At 34.1% G+C, this 18,139-nt stretch overlaps 1 protein-coding gene across 1 annotated transcript; it reads right to left on the bottom strand.

Annotated features, from left to right (window-relative positions):
- Positions 1-951: 951 nt before the first annotated feature.
- LOC123516077 (endoribonuclease Dicer-like) lies at positions 952-13,571 on the bottom strand. The gene is given in 13 exon segments (XM_045275124.1): positions 952-2,584; positions 3,329-3,502; positions 4,040-4,123; positions 4,529-4,709; positions 5,181-5,299; positions 6,074-6,265; positions 7,009-7,188; positions 7,627-8,672; positions 8,675-10,724; positions 11,130-11,288; positions 11,723-11,869; positions 12,756-12,846; positions 13,513-13,571. Coding segments are annotated over 12 exon segments (4,485 nt in total). The 5' UTR covers positions 12,795-12,846; positions 13,513-13,571; the 3' UTR covers positions 952-2,470.
- Positions 13,572-18,139: the final 4,568 nt, after the last annotated feature.

The following is an 18,139-nucleotide window of genomic DNA, read 5'->3' as shown; positions in this document are numbered from 1 at the left end:
CATACATTTTTTTTAATACTTTAGCAATCAACACTGATCACACACACACACACACACACGTTCTATATTCTTGTAATGCTTTTGTTTGATTTTTCTCTTTTTGGGTGACATAATGTATATGTGGGTATTGGTTAACGTGCACACCAAGCAGGGAGTGACACTGACGGGGGCAATGTTCCCTCCCTCGGTGGGAAAACCCAAACACATTACTGCCCTACACGCTACAAGACACCTCACTCACCATTCAATACACTGATTTCACATAAATGACTCACGTGCCCAAACAAACAATATACGGAAAATATTTTATGCAAGTGTTCATGATTGGTAGGATAGAAACGAGATGACGGTCGTCTGCTCCAGTGAGGCAGACGATGCTCCCTCCCTTCCCTCGCCTATCATTCCAGTACCACACTACGCCTAATCTACCGCTCCATCAAGTCAGGTGACTGTGGTACTCACAATCTCAGTGAAGCAAATCAGAGAACTCTCGCCGTCGACACGATAAGAAGAAAGATAAGGTGAGTGTTTTAAGAGGCGAGGCAACCAGCAGCAGCAGCAGCAGCAGCCAGACGCCGTGGTAAACAAACGTCCGTGACAGTGACCGCAGACGCCATCTAGGGGCTGCTCCTCCTCCCTCCCCTCCTCCCTCGCACCTGTTTTATTCTTCTTTACATCACATTCCTCCTCCATTATTCCTGATTCTTTTAATATATATATATATATATATATATATATATATATATATATATATATATATATATATATATATATATTTACGTACTGTAGTTAAAACTGGAATATCATTCTATCTATTCATCATCTACGTAATGTTTCTTTCAAGGAACTCCTTCAGAGAAAAGTCTGCGATGGAGTTCTTTAACTTATCAACCACTGGTCTCAGTAAATGAAAGCCGAAAAACCTGATGTGGGGTAAATATAACCACAGCATGAGGGCTTTATAACAATACCAAAAGGATTTATTACAATGTCTTATTAGCAATAAAAATTTCATAGCTGATTGGAATGAAATATCTGTGTACTGAAACCAAAGTCATCAAATCGGTAATCTTAACAATAACTCATAACACAACTATCTGTACCTTGACCCATGTCATGGAAAGTTAACCAATACAAGGATGCCATTCCTCGGATTGGCAAATCTTCAACAACAAAAAACATTACAAGGAAAGATACAATAGTTTCTTGAAACAGCTTAACACCACTTTAAAAATCAATTACTTTAGCATTCTTTTGCTGCGACTATCCTACACCATCTAGCAATGATATAAAATCATAGATATTTTAAGAGTAAAGTGAATTCATTCTCTAAAACATTGGTATAAAAGTACATATTTATATAACAACAGCCACAATATGGACACATAATACTTAACGAATAAAGACAATATGAGTAACAGTTATCACAAAAATTTCTTTACATCTACATGTATTACTATACATATTGTAAAATATCTTCACTCATCATGTTTTGTTAAATTCTGATAATTTCCTTCTGTATTTTACAGTACCATCTTTTCCTTAACATTAAAGCATTCATTATTGAAAAGAATAAAAAAAACTTTCTGAGTTTTAAATGTTTAAGGACAGAATAATTTTTTGGCAGGAATAACTGGAGCATATATGATATTCAGGTGAGCTTTCACATTACTTAAGTTTTTACTGAGAGGTACTGCAAAAAAAAAAAATGTAAATCTAGTAAAAAATAAAATAAAATTTAAATCTAGTTCCTTTCTCTCTTAAAAAATTGTAGATGTATTCTGATATAGCTATTTCTAAAGCAACAAAATCTTATCCTTATTTCTAAATAAAACCATTATTTTGAATCATATATTTACACACACACACACACACACACACACACACACACACACACACACACACACACACACACACACACACACACACACACACACACACACACACACACACACACACACACACACACACACACACACAGAAAGCACATTCTTAGATCAAATAAATGCCTATTTCAATTTCAACTACTCAGTGGGAGGAGCAGAATAATCCTCAGTGACCATATTTGTGTTAGTCAACAAGCTACATCAGTCACTGGCAAACCTATCCTAGGGACACATTTTACAAGTAAAATCTGATTATCAATACTTATGTTATATTAAAAAAATAGTCCATGTAAAACAGAAGCCATCTTCAAAGAAAACTTCTGGCTTTTTCTATTTTATATAAAAAATAAAGCCTACTAAGTATCTCTACCTATGTACTCAAGAAAAACAATAAGTACATATCTAAAGATCACAATATTTTGTTTCTCTATATGCATTATGACTTATCACATCCATTTTTGAGCTTCATAGAAACCCAGAAAATGGATTGTATGATTAATGAGTCTGTCATGTCATCATTCAGGCTAGGATGATCACTAAGGCCTGAGTAAAATTTTGTTTGGCTTTGATTTCATTGTCACTAACTAAAAGCCCCTTTCTTCTTTTTCCTTTAGCAAACGGAGTCCTGCCTTTGCTGCCACTATCTTGGCCACATCATAATTCTTTCCACTTCTGATCAATGGAGGCAGGCCAGGAATCTATCAAAAGAGTTTTATTAAAATAAGAAACAATTCACTCTCTTAAATATGTACACTTTTTATCAATCCGTAAAGCAAGTTTCTAATAAAATTTCAGCTTTAATGGTCAAGTTTCAATACACCATATAGATGTTTATGTATGCCACACTATATCCACAAAAAACAGAGGTTAAGTGACAGCAAGCAATAAGCAAAAAAGTATGAAGAGAAAGTAGATGCTGCTAATCTGGTTAAAAGATAGAGTGAACATATAGGGTCATATATTATTATGGAGAGAAGAGTAGATGAAGTTTAAAATCAATGAAGTAATAAAAAAAATACATGGAGGAAAGAAAACATCATTCAGATATAGACCATTTGCAATTAGTGATGAGAAGGTTGCACAAGGGAGTAGAAGTGCCAAAAGAATATGGTAGTCAAGTGAGGTCTTAATATACAGGAAATTATCTCAGAAGTACAAGTGGAGTAAAACAAAATCAGGTCTATTGTGGAATAAGGAAATACTAGAGGAGAATGGATGTTGCAGGAGTTGGATGAATAAGTAATGCAGTGTTGCAAGGTTTTGAGCATACAGAAGGAATGAAAGAAAGATTGTTAAAGATCATAACTGTTTGATAGATTACCAGTGTATTTGTATATTTCATTACCAAATTTGACTAGTTGAAAAGCTAATTAACTGGCAAATAAACGATAATAATTTATTTAACACATTATCAGAAAGAATAACTGTAATACAAAACTTACTTCAAGCTTATACATTGCCTTGCCATCATCTTCCTGAAAGGGTAACTTGTCAAACCTAATTCCAGTGGGCACCATTTCATACAGTTTGCGAACACAATTCATGGGGATGTCTTTCTTCTTCATGGTTTCTTCTATTATATCACCCATGAGGACCTGCACCACATCCCATGCTCTCTATCAGAAGTTTGAAGAAACATAAATATTACCAAGAGAGAGAGAAAAAAATAAATAAATAAATAAAAATAACTTTCATGTATTTCACACATGAATTCTAGAAAGCAGCAAAATAAGGTGATAGGGCCATCACTGCCAGCCACCTCAAAACAGGATGGTGTGTACTTACAAGAACAATCATCGTTAGTTAAACGTTAAATAAGCAATCATGTGTGCTCAAAGAAAATGTGATCTCACCTAAGTCCTACAAAGAATTAACTAATCATTTTCTTTAAATTCTAAAGCAATGCGTAACCTCGAAATTAATGGTCTATATCAAGGAGGAAAATAAACTCCATACTACAGGTGTAGCACATTAGATGTTCAGGTGTAGTATACTATGAAACTTATTTTATAGTTAACATTGAAACTTTGTGAAGAGTGAAAGAAAGAATGATTTCTACACTAACAAATGCAGTAGTCTATAATACTGAATTTACTTTAGTACATATGTAAGTACAATTGAAAATGCATCAGAAGTGTTAATGAACAACTAACCTGCAAGGATTTGCCACTATCGAGATAGACAGCACCGATAATGGCCTCTATCAGATCTCCCAGAGCTTTGGGGACTTCCACATCCTACAGAAAAAGAAAAACAAGTCATAATCTCACACAGGTGCAAAGCAAATGGGTGTGATATTGAGAAATACTTGCAATGAAGGAGCCTTATTTTGAACCAAACTGTTCAAGCTATGTGGTTCATCCCTATAAAATGAGGAAGTAATTTCTTTTCCCCATCAGAAGCCAAGAGGCTAACAGAATTATATGAATTAGAGTAGGTGTGAAAGTTGTGTGCCTTGTCTTGATCACTTTTTTAGGGTAGACACTTGGTATATATGTAAAAATTTGGTTTATCAAGATGTAAATTTGTCTAATTTGAAAATGAATAGTATAATGAGAACTTGTAAGTTTTCATGTGATTAAAGAGGTTCTTAAATATGAGGAAGTAAATGTGCATTAGCCCTAATTCTAGTTAGAACTTACTTCCAAATCCACAGCATCATCTTCTGTGAAGATTTCATCATCATCATCAAGTCCATTTTGGAAAAGACTGATAAACTTGTCAATTGAGGCCTGGAGCTTGGGGGCAAGGTACAGTAAATGACACTGCAAATTCTTCTTGACAGCTGCTCTCGCCAAGGTTTCATTTTTAACATAATATGACCTGAAATAGGATAAAATACCTTTTACTTTCAACTCTAGCAGTATCTGCTGAAATCTGTCACAGTAAAAGCACCATATCTGTTCAACTTGTACTTGTAACGTTTTGGGACAAACACAGTCCCATCTTCAGGCAAAAAAAACTTAATAGGAAGGTATGGTCCAGAGCTGCCTTGTCCCTCTGAAGGAGTGTTCTCTGAAAATGCCAGAAATCCAAGACTCCAGACTGGCTGCATCTTTATTTGAGTACTTGATTAAGTGTAGATCCTCAAAGTTTTATGCTTTGGCAGATCTATGCTTAATCAAGTACTCAAATCAAGATACAGCCAGTCTGCAGTCTTGGATTTCTGGCATTTTCAGAGAACACTCCTTCAGAGGGGCAAGGCAGCTCTAGACCATACCTTCCTAATAACTTTTTTGTCTGAAGATGGGCTTACTGTATATAATGTGGCATATTTTTCAGTGAGGGTCTTACCTAAGGTCTGACATCTGACCAGGTGTGCAATGAACATGGCTGGAGAACACCATTCCCGTCACTAAGTAATCTAAGATGGCATCACCCAAAAATTCAAGTCTCTGGTAGCAATCAGTCACCTGCAACATTCATAAAATTTGAACACAGTGCCTGTTTCATACTGGTGTGGTGTCTATAAGTAATGATCACAAATCCAATTATGTTTATTATCTAATAACTTAATAATTTGATAACTCGACATAAACAAGTTTATGTCGAGTTATCAAGAAAATCAGTCCACTTATATAGTCATAATACTTTTTCTAATATTTAAATCCAGTCTAAAGTCCAAAGAAAGTTATATTGTCTCTATATCATGAGATCTTAGTGTATTTTGTATCTATAACATGTTTAGAAATGTTCCATTCTGAGCAGTCAAAGATCACAGAAAAGAACTAAAAAAAAAGGCTGTAAAGTTGCACTAGTTCTGAAAATACTGGTTCCATAGAATAAAACAATCAAAAGCAAAAATGCAAATAAAAAAAATAAAAATCATTGTAAGGAAAACTCTTTCATACAAATGGTTGTCTCTAAAACATACAAGGTGGTGGTTTAGAATTATATATTAAAGAACTATAATACAAGAATCTAGTAGTTCATAAGAAAACAAAATTGTGCATCTCTTACTTTTATGATTCAATTACTTGCCATATATTTCTTCATTACCACCTCATATATATACAGTAAAGGATCATCACATGTTCATTAGTATGTACATATTCACTAATTAATATATAGAATAAAGGCATAAGAAAGTTAATAGCTGTCTTTATATCTACTTTCATACAACTTAAAAAATAAAGTTCCCATCTTTATATTTCTTGTGGATGGAGAAAAAAAAATCTTCAACTTACTTTGTTTTGGCAGAAAGAGCTGTGAGTTGTAGCCTGTACAATAAAGCTTTTATCTCTGAAAGTATACTGGATCTTTTCCTCAAGGCGGTCAAGGCAATATTTATCATAATACCTGAGCACTTCTTCATTTGCCCATTCCTCTTTGCTTAGTAGAGCTGATGGTACAGGTAAACTACATTGAAATGAAGTGCCCTGAAATCGATAATAATCTATATTTCATCCAAATAGAAAAAAAAAATTATATACATACAATAAAATCTTAAAAGAATCATATATAATCCAATCACTACACAACAACACATATATGTCAAGAAGGGTTCTAAATGAGATGGATCAATATTTATGTCATTCTGATCACTATTTCTTTAACTGTGCCAACTTTCTTTTCTTGGTTTGTTTTGTTTCTTTTTTTTCTTTTTTTTTTTTGTTAGAATAAAAAAATAAGAAAACCTGCAAGAAACCCAGAAGCCTACACATGACCTGCAAAAATATATAAATAATTTTTAACCATCATCCTCATCTGTAAATTTCTCATCTCTTAAAAACTTACACCAACAATATGATTTTCTATATGACAAGATATAACTGTATCATTCACTGTTTCAATACAATTCAGGTCTTAACCCCTTAAGTACCATGATGCATTTCCATATTCATTCTGGTTACTATTTGGTGAGTTTATACAGCTTCAGAAACTTATGGGGGAATCAAAATAGTGACTGAAGACAATGGCCATTAATCTTGTGACCTCCATAGATCCTTCATAATGTAAATAAAATGGTATAATCATACACAAATCTCGAGGTAAAAATGTGTCCCTCTACTGAAGGGGTTAAAATGGTTTAATGTAAATGAATAACTGATGTTATGTTAGATTTATTTATCAAGTTATCTCATTATAATCATATAATGTCAAACATCACATAAAAACTTACATTATAAATTTCCATGCCCAGGTTGCCCAGAAAATTCATGGCAGTCTCACGGCCACCAACAAGCAGGGAGATACCAATGAGAGCCTCAACACTGTCTGCCACACTCTTGTCAGAGACTTCATGTTGTGTCCAGGGATTGTAACATGATTTTCTTCCTCCATCTTCCATTTTCTTTATTTCCTGTGATAAACAGAAAACAATCACAGGGATCACAGGGAATCAACTTATGAATGCATGCTTCAGATCAGTGTCTTTTGCATCTATCCAGTAGTCCTCGGGAGCATCAATGGATTTCTAGCCTTTATAAGTAATTCATATATCTTATTCAAATACTAATACGGTTTTAGAAAACCATTACTGCATAGAAATTTGAAACTCCTTTGTTTGAAAAACACCTGGTGTTATCACATCATGGTAATTTTCTTTATTTCTAAAGTAAAATGGTACTTAAAGCAATCCCCATTTATTCCTGAGGCTTAATACCAAAAACATTCTTTTGGCAAGAAAATAAGTAAGCAAATAAATGAATGGATAAATTAATGAATAAATGAATAAGCAAATACACAAAATAAATCTCAAAACAACAAAAAATAAAATAGAATGCGAAATCGCTCTTACCTCTTTGAACTGTTCTTCAGTCACATTAGCATATTTTGCCCATGTATCACTGGGAGCCTTAATATTCTGAAGATGAAGTTCTATTTCTGGTTTCAGGACAAATCCTGGTAATATTCCATTGATTTTTGGATTCAATATTATAGACTGAATTTTCTCTGGTATGTTTTTCAGTTTTCCTAGGGAGTATAGAGTTTTGTTGCTAATAAAGCGGCTACGTTGCTGAGAAAGTGTTCCTTCGTGCTCCAAAGGATACTTCAAAAACAGATACTCAGCAACAGCATATTTAATGAAGGAATCTCCCAACACTTCCAGTCTCTCTAAGTCAAAGTTGTCATTTGATCCTTGTAGTATGAGTGAATTCAGAATCATGAAGGGCTGAATAGGTTTGGGTTTAGCATTGGCTAGGATTACTGATACATTGTCTCCAGGATGCTGCACTATTTCCTTGATGAACTTGGCTAACCAATCAAAATCCATGTTATCAGTCTTGTTACACTGCCATCTGGGTATCACAGGAGAGTCTGGGGAAGTCATCATGTTGCTCATTTCTTCTGCCAAACATAAGCTATTGAGACGATGAAGCACAGATGGTATCATCATGATTTGCCACCATAGAGAGGCTTTCAGAGGCAAAATCCCACATAACTCTGGCATAAACTTGGGGGGTTCTTGACCTTTCTTTTTCCCTTTTCCTCTTTGCACAATCATTTTCAAGTTATTAAGATCTTTTGGCAAATGTTTTACTGTTAATAATGGCTGATATTTATTGCTTATCTTTAAATTGTATCTTGAACAGAAATAGTCTTCATATGAACTGTAATAATTATCAGGGAATTTATCTTGAGGACTCATTTGATCCTCAATTTCTGTAACATAGTACATGGGTTCATCAGATGCAGTTAAATAGAGAGGGTAGATAATGGCATCCTCAAAATCAGACCTTTCAAAGTTGAATAATCTGTTAGGAGGATTCACTGCCTCAAATGTTCTTAAGGTCTCTCTGGAAGCAATGTCTGAGAGGAGAAGAGTATCAATCAGGCCCCAACCAAAGGTAAAATCAGTAGACTTGTCTTTTGAGGAAAATAATCAAACAGATTTGGATTAATATCAAGCAAAGTCTCAAAGACAACTTTGTGAAAATGCTCAACATAATTAACTGTTATGGGATCAAGGTCCATGGACTCACTAATCAACTGAATTTTGACTATTACCTCATTCCATTTTGGTGAATATAATGGGAATGGAGGAAGTCTCAGAGTCTCCTTGCAAAGGAAGCCCACTGACATATTCATATCCTTTGAATCAATTGTTACTTGATTTGAGTTGAATGGTTTTGATTTCACAATAATCTCATACAGCTTGAAACGTTTTTTTGAGACAGAAAAGGCCTGACACATCTCTCTGTTATAAATCTGCCTGCGCTTTTTAGTGCCAGGCTGAGGCATGCCTCTCTCCGTAGGCTCTTCTGGTGGCAGCTCTATAAGACCATTTAACATATCTTTTTCTGATTTTCCTACTGGACGGAGGCGGTCATCTAGTTCTTTCATCTCATGAAGTCTTTTACAGAGTGCTAATGCAGCACTCTTTTTAGCATGATCCTTGTTTTTCATGCAACTCCCATATATGGTTTCTTTCAAACATGCATTTATTGGTAATTTGATACCAGCAATAATTCTGTTTTCCTCATCCTCAGAAGATGTCTCATAAACAGTTTCAGGTACTAACTCAGTGAATTTGTCTTGGGGTAGCTTTCCGCAGTACACATTAATAAGGCATATGGCAGAATTAAAAGTGATTCTAGGACCATCTGTGCCAAATGGCTCGTATGGAGGCATAATCTCATCTTCTGCAAAATGAAGGCTTGTTTCCAAGTCTGTGGGCAACTCTCGGTTAATGCAGATATTTGTTAAAACAGTCTCAATTTCTCTATATAATCTAACAGATGACAGGAGATCATCTACATCACTTTCTTCAATCATGAGGATATACTTTGCTGGTATAGCTCTTGCCCTCCCTCTGGACTGGACGTAAGAACGAAAATTCATCGCTTTATCAAAGCGAATCACTGCATTGCATTTTCTAACATCTAAACCTTCTTCTAAAACACTTGTTGAAATTAAAAAATTATTCTCTCCTCTAGCAAATGCCAACAAGGTTTCCTTTTGCTTCTTAAGTTCATTCTTAAGTAAATTGATATCAGTAGAATACCTAGAATTGGCACTTATAACATATGCAGGCTTAATGAAAGAAAGTTCTTTGTAAATCTTTGCAGCTTCCAGGAGAAAGTCATACAACAACTTGGCTGTGTTCCTTCTTTCTACAAAGATTAGCCCACACACATCACTCCTACACACTGACAATATATCACACAATCTTTTAACTTTTTCAGAGGTATGATTTAATGGTTGGAACATTTTCTTCTCCTCATTACAACAATAATTATAAATCAATTCCAACCTTTGACAAAGAAGCTTCTTTAAATCTCTAACAGCAGGTATTTCTTCAAAATCTTCCGTTTCTTCAAAATTATCCATTTCATATTTGACTGCTCTGGCCCCACTCCAGTCTCCCAAATGATCCATGATCTCACTTATGTTGTCTAACTTTTTTTTCAAAACTTTTTTTTGTTTGCCATCAATATTTTCCATTTCATCAATATCACTCTTAATACCAATTAATTGTGACTGAACATTTTCTGCATATTTTGAAACTTCATTTGGAGAGAAACAAATTACAACCTCTTTGGCTGCAGTGGTGTGCTTCTTTACTGCTTGAGCATCTACTGAAGTTGTTAATGCAGAAAACATTGTTTTTTCCAATTCTCTGATTTGATTTCTCACATCATCAAACTTACATTTCTTGTGAATTACACATGCAGTAAGACCAAGTACTCTTGGACAGAGCTCTGGTTTGTGGGCTTTAAGACTTTCATATCTCCTCATAATTTCACGCATGGGATGGTTCCCTGTAGCATGATGACATTCATCAAGGATAAGCAGATTAACATCTGCCAAAGACATCTGAGAATGCAGTATGAGATCCAGGAAAATTTGAGCAACTATTACAAGAACTTCATTTTTGTTGAGTTGTTCTTTCCACTGTAAAAAAATAAATAAACATTTTGTTTGTTACAATAGTAAAGACAATTCATTGCTAGTATCCAGCAGTGATTTTTTTTTTTTTTAATAAGTTATACTAAAAGATTTCAGAAATATGCTCCTATCAAAGAAATAAGAAAAAAAGTAAATATAAACAGCTTTTTTGTTGTAAATTATTATAGAGTCATCAAAAGCAACAGCAAAAGTTTCACTTAAATCCCAATTTGCTTTATTGCTTTATTTCTGACTTTTATGTATTGTTTTCTTAGACAAAGATCAAGGCTAACTATAACTCTTTAAACATGTTATAAGAATGAGCAGTTAATTAATTTTTCTTATTATGTGGTTCATGGGAGGTGAGCCTTGCCTATCTCATTATCAAACTAGTATTTCAATTACACATACATCTTCATCTGTCCAAATGTCAACTCCTCTTGATCGTTCAAACATACCAACGTTGAATGCAGTGTGTTTGTGTATGGCATGTCCTTGTTGGTACACTAAGGGGACCGTGTTAACCACAAACACTGTCCATTTTCTATTTTCTTTCAATGATTTCCTAATCTGTAGCAATGAAAAGAAGTGCCATAATATTAACTAGAAAATAGTTCACAACCTATAAAAAAAAAAGACCATACATATATCAACTTATATAATAGACAGACATCCCATATATATATATATATATATATATATATATATATATATATATATATATATATATATATATATATATATATATATATGACATCCTGTTAAATAAAAGATTGATAACCAAGACAAGATACCTACATTCACACATCCACAGCTAAAAAAAAAAAAAAAAAGCATATTTTATCTAAAAAAAAAAAAATTGAATATAAAACAGCAAGATATTCACAATTATCTTCTCAGTATATAATATCATGCTGTTCATCCAATAGATGTTGTATTGAAGAGAAACTTTATGAAATGATTCTGCCATCTCACTGTTTCCAAACATAATCCAGTATTCCTACCTGGTACCCAAGGTCTTTGATGAGCAGTATGGAGATGAAGGTCTTCCCCGATCCTGTACCCAGAACAAGAATGGAATTTTGCTTCTTGGCATGTTCATAGAGTTCCAGTTGGTAAGCTCTTGGTCTGAAGTCTGCCGTTTTATTTTCCTAAAAGAAAAAATCTGTGTAGCCAAGACAAGGTATGAACAAACAAACAAACAAACAAACAAACAAACAAACAAACACACACACACACACACACACACACACACACACACACACACACACACATACCAGGTAGCTCAGTGGTTAGAGCGCTGACTTCACAAGCCAGAGGACCGGGGTTCAATTCCCCGGCCGGGTGGAGATATTTGGGTGTGTCTCCCTTCACGTGTAGCTCCTGTTCACCTAGCAGTGAGTAGGTACGGGATGTAAATCGAGGAGTTGTGACCTTGTTGTCCCGGTGTGTGGTATGTGCCTGGTCTCAGGCCAATCCGAAGATCGGAAATAATGAGCTCTGAGCTCGTTCCGTAGGGTAACGTCTGGTTGTCTCGTCAGAGACTGCAGCAGATCAAACAGTGAAAACACACACACACACACACACACACACACACAAGCATGATCACAAGCATGCTCTCACTTATTATATATATATATATATATATATATATATATATATATATATATATATATATATATATATGTATATATATATATATATATATATATATATATATATATATATATATATATATATATATATATATATATATATATATATATATATATATATATATATATATATATATATATATATATATATATATATATATATATATATATATATATATATATATATATATATATATATATATATATATATATATATATATATATATATATATATATATATATATATATATATATATATATATATATATATATATATATATATATATATATATATATATAAGCATACAATGTTTATACATCAATAACTATCTTATTCCAATTCCTAAGAGTTTAATAGGTATAGTTTAACAAGATGCCTTACTGTAGAGGAAGATGCCTCATCACTGTATAGGCTGGCCATTGTTGTAAATTCTCCATAGATACAGATTTATCTTAATTAAAAGCCATTATGCCTGTAAAAAGAAAAGAGTCGATTAATTATTCTCTCTCTCTCTCTCTCTCTCTTTGTAAAAACAATTCTTACAATTGTTAAATAGAATAACACTCATTGAGAATGAAAATCGAATTACATATACAAATGTGAGAGTGAGAAAGGATGAAGTGAAAATGACAAAAAAGAGAGAGAGAGAGAGAGAGAGAGAGAGAGAGAGAGAGAGAGAGAGAGAGAGAGAGATTGGGGTGGTGCAGCTTTGTGGTTGCAAGCTTGAAAAGCATGGCTATAAGCTGAATATGTTAAAAAAAGAATCAGTAAAAAAAGTCTTAGGAACTTGGTTGAGAATGATAAAAAAAAAAAAAAAAAAATCGAAAGAACACAGTAGTAATTTCAAATGAAAGTTAAATGTCTGGATGAGGATGAAGATAAGCCTCAGTGTTTTGTTGCCTTGTATGGGTCAACTGACCTCAAGACTTATAAAGATGAAGAACAATGAGGAAGCAGCATTTAGTGTCGTAATGGGTGCACCGAATATTTCAGAATGCGTTACTCCGTGCTAAACTCACAGCATGAGCAGCTATCAACTTATTTGTTGGGTACCTCCCGCTTAGTCAGTATAGAACATTCAGTTGCAGTGACTAACCATCACATACATACCTGTGAGTCTGGAAAGGGCAATACGTACAAGTAACACTCACGTCTCCCGCCCAGCTGACTACCTTTCGTCCCATCGCCACCCCTGTCCCAGTCTTCGGCGGGTTTGCATTACTTCCATTCATGTACTTTCTCTTCACATAATCTTTTGTCTATGTGAAAAGTCATATTATTATTCCAAACTTAGTCATAGAAATAACAGCACGTAGTATTACCCTTTTGGTGTAAAGTTTACTGAAGATACCTGAGGACCAAAGCTTCTTCACAGAAATTCGAACAGTGTGTGTTTATATGTGTGTGTATGTGTGTGTGTGTGTGTATTTATTCACGGCGATACGTATGCGACAGCCCGACGGGACCAAGATTATTGAATAGGGGACAAAAATTTTATGTCCACCTTAATAATTGGCTTGGATTGATAGAAAAAAGAGAATATTATAATGTTTAGAAATAAATCCGTGACAAATTAAGACGTGATAAAATAACGTTACGTACTGAGAAAATGTGGAAACTATTCAGAAAGCATATGAGACACACTCAGAAGACCCTAAACGCACCCAGAACGCCGCTCACAGTCTCCCACACAACCAGACCACTTAAAACACTCAATACCAACTAAAACACATATAAAATCTCAAAATAGCAACACAAAAGCCCAAAACTCATTACAAGCATCAGACACATCAAAACAACCCGACACCACAAAACACTCAAACACACATAGAATATACAATAGACCACTGAAAACACACAAAGTGATATAACACACTCAAAACGTCGTATATAACACTGCAAATTTCTCCCAAACACTCTCAAAACACATCCTAATACTCAAACATACCCCCGTGCAACACACTCAAAATACGTAAAATATTTCTGAAATCATTTAACACACACTGAAGACATCCAAAATTATCCAAAAACACAATTATAACACACCCTAAACACCATACAACACTAGGATACACATAAAACATTTCCATATATACCCCGAAAATACCAGGATGTATTATAAAGGACGATAAGATTACAAGGGGGACTTAGTTAAATATTATGACTTGGTTCCTTATCTTCCTTTTCTTCCTCTCTTTCCGCTTTCTTCTTAGTCGTCCTATTTTGTTTCACCTTTCTTAATTCTTCCTTCTACTGCTTTCCTTTACAGATCAGAGTCTAGAAATACATAGAAACACACACAAAAATAGAATAGATATTACACAATCAAAATATTGACAAACTGAGGTGTTGGAAGAGAGACACAAGCCCAGAGCTATGATAAATCACCACCTTGGCTGTGACGTCATCAGAGGAAACGGGAACCGTTAGGGGAGCGATAATAGTGGTGACTCGACTAAATTCCGTAAATAATAAAAAAAAGTGACCTTTAGAAAAAAGAAGCCATGCACGCCCGAAAGCTTCATTATTTATGACTTGATAGACCATCGAAAGAATTCTAGCTTAACTAGTTTTAAGGAAATGTATAAATTAAGTATGTCAAAAATATATAAAAAAAAACATTTTCACTTTTAAAACTGCTAAAACATTCAGCCATTTCAACTTTATATTTCCTTAAAATAATGTAAGACAATATAATCTTCTTTCTCAGGCATCTAACAGTTATCTAGGTAGAGCCAGTAGTGAACAAGTGAAAAGATATTTATGTGAAACAAAAGCATAAAATCTCTAAACTCATTAAAAACTCTTGTAAATTCCTAATTTCACGTTACACTTTATAGAGTCTAAGATATCTTTCAAGCTATTCTAGAACGAGCCACACCATTAAACACAAGCGTAAAAATTAGTATATATATGTAATTTACGTTTAACAACATTAAACACCATTTCAAATTGCACATATTTGACTCAATAGGTTGATTTTATACTTGAAAGAGCATAGACGATTATTTGATGCCATAAAAACTCAGAATAAAAAAATAGATAAAAAAAGACCTAAATGATAAATCGTAAATTTTGGCCGCTAAACAGTTCACACTTACGCCATTAAACATAATATATTTACCCAACAGAGGCGCTGAACACACTTCAAACACAACGAAGTATTTATAAAAATAATGAAAAACATACCTTGGAAGCATAATATCATTAGAAAAAGTAAAAAGAAAAAAAGTATAAGAAAATACAGTCTACCTGGGGCGGGGGCACTAGGGAGGGGCCAGCATCAATGGAACAGCCTGGAACCATGTTGCCAAATTTATTCTCCTCACAGCAAAATAAAACCATATTGGGAACATTTGACCATGGGATATGTAATGCTATAAGTGGCTCTATTCTGAAACATGTTTGGCTTGCACTCAGCCATGCATTAAGTGAAAGAAGTAAATCCGCTGGTAATTCTGACGAATTGCCTCTAGTCTATACTGTTTAACTATTGCCTTTTCAATATTTTGGTAGAACAAGTTTTTTTTTCACAAAACTGTGTGAATGGCTTTTAAAAATACCTTTAACTAATGGACGTATGGAATTGTGGTGGGTTGTGGTGGTAATGTTGACTTGTACTGGTAATTCACTATTTTATTGTCATAATTGCCCCTTAGTGATAGCTAATATGTTAATATTATTCACTTGTGTATGGGTGTATTTAGGTTGGTTCTGGTTGTATTTGAGCATGTTTAAGAGTGTTATAGTATATATATATATATATATATATATATATATATATATATATATATATATATATATATATATATATATATATATATATATATATATATATATATATATATATATATATATTGAGTACATATTGCATGCTGTGTCTCGATTTGAAGCCAAACATACTGAATGGTAACTTTCAGTAATACCAAACACTGCCAACACCTCCACAACTACCATCACTGTAGCTGTGTAAGCAAGAGGCTTTTAAATGGAGTAGCTGCTACTAACCCACTCACCTTATGTCAAAAGAGACTAAAAAGGACTGAAGTTTGGAAGTTATAGTGAGGGTATGGGTGCTGGCGGATGGTGCTACTGCCTATATAATCGTAGCAACAGTTGCCACATAGCTTGTTATTTGAAAAGAAAGTTTGCTATCAGAATGATATTAATACTACTGCATAGGTAGGTATACTACAACTTATCCTGTACTTATACTTATAGCAACAGTAGTGATATGGGTAAGTGTAGGTATAAAGTAATGTGAATCACTGCTGATTCCTCACTGATGGGAACGTGCAAAATAACTAGAATGCTACATGATATTTTGATAAAGAATGTCCTTACAGGCTACGGTTTATTACTATACATTTGTTTCTTCTTTATGTAACAAGTATCAAGCAAGCATAACCACTGTGTCTATACCCCTCTTTCCTTTTATCTGAAATAGACAAAGAATCAGCCCCATATGATTACTTTTATTCAATTGATGACACCACAAAACCTCTGAAAGATTAACTATTTATTTTTAAATACAACAAACTTCAAAGAATGAGAGGTTATGTAGCCTAATATTTACCAAGTGTCAAAACCAGATAATAATTAGTTTAGTTCCCTCTTTGGTTCTGTAATATGCAACAATTAATAGCATTAAAAGTAATATATGGAGTGTCTTTAAGCATTTATAAAATGTATGCAGGTGTGGTGGAGGTTTGGTAAATGTGGCTAGTACATGAGAGAGAGAGAGAGAGAGAGAGAGAGAGAGAGAGAGAGAGAGAGAGAGAGAGAGAGAGAGAGAGAGAGAGAGAGAGAGAGAGAGAGAGAGAGAGAGAGAGAGAGAGAGAGAGAGAGAGAGAGAGAGAGAGAGAGAGAGAGAGAGAGAGAGAGAGAGAGAGAGAGAGAGAGAGAGAGAGAGAGAGAGAGAGAGAGAGAGAGAGAGAGAGAGAGAGAATCACATCTCTTCTATTGCTAAAACAGCTTCCATTAAGTTGTTCATGTACTTTCAGCTATTTTCATTCTCTCCCTGGTTAGTCTTTTACAAAACCTCATCCATCTGCAAACACATATTGGGCTGCTACTGATTCTAGATTCTAACTTTCAGCTTTTTTTTTATGAGGTAGAACCAAATATTTCATCTTAATTTCTGTATTCTAACACATGTTGATCTTTTCATTGAATGCTGCTATCTTCTATTGTTACTTCCATGGCTATCCTCCTGAACTTGCTCTTTTTTTAGGCAAGAAACCTCAAGGTTACATAATGATGAGGGAAATAATGTTTATTGTGTATAAGGATGTAGTACAGTATAAAGGTTTAGATTTAAAGGACAGTGGTGCCTGAGAGCAATCCCTCCAGAACTCTCCTTTTTACTCAAGATCATGAGTGAATGAAGTGCCCAAACCTCAGACTAACTCACTTGGCTACAATCATTCTACTTCCTGTGACAAATCCCTTTTTTGTCAGTTGTAGGGATTCTCAGATCTAGATGCTATAGAATATTCGGTGACATTGATTCATCCTCAGCCTGCTTTACACTGGGTTCTAATTTATTGGAGAGAAAGGTCTTATTTCTTCACACTTTTGATAATTCTTGGTGTGATTATTTATGGTGTGTGTGTGTGTGTGTGTGTGTTATACTTGTTTTATATCTTAGTAATGCAATTGATGACATCCCTAAACCAGTATTTCCATTAAGCTTTGTCCAGGCTATCATAATTGTATGGATGCTTATTCTACCAAATATCTTCCCCTTACAAATTCTAAACTCT

This window comes from Portunus trituberculatus, chromosome 40, assembly GCF_017591435.1.
Source record: "Portunus trituberculatus isolate SZX2019 chromosome 40, ASM1759143v1, whole genome shotgun sequence".
Taxonomy (NCBI): domain Eukaryota; kingdom Metazoa; phylum Arthropoda; class Malacostraca; order Decapoda; family Portunidae; genus Portunus; species Portunus trituberculatus.
Note: the sequence above shows the minus strand (reverse complement) of the source record. Positions and strands in the feature narration are given on the sequence as shown.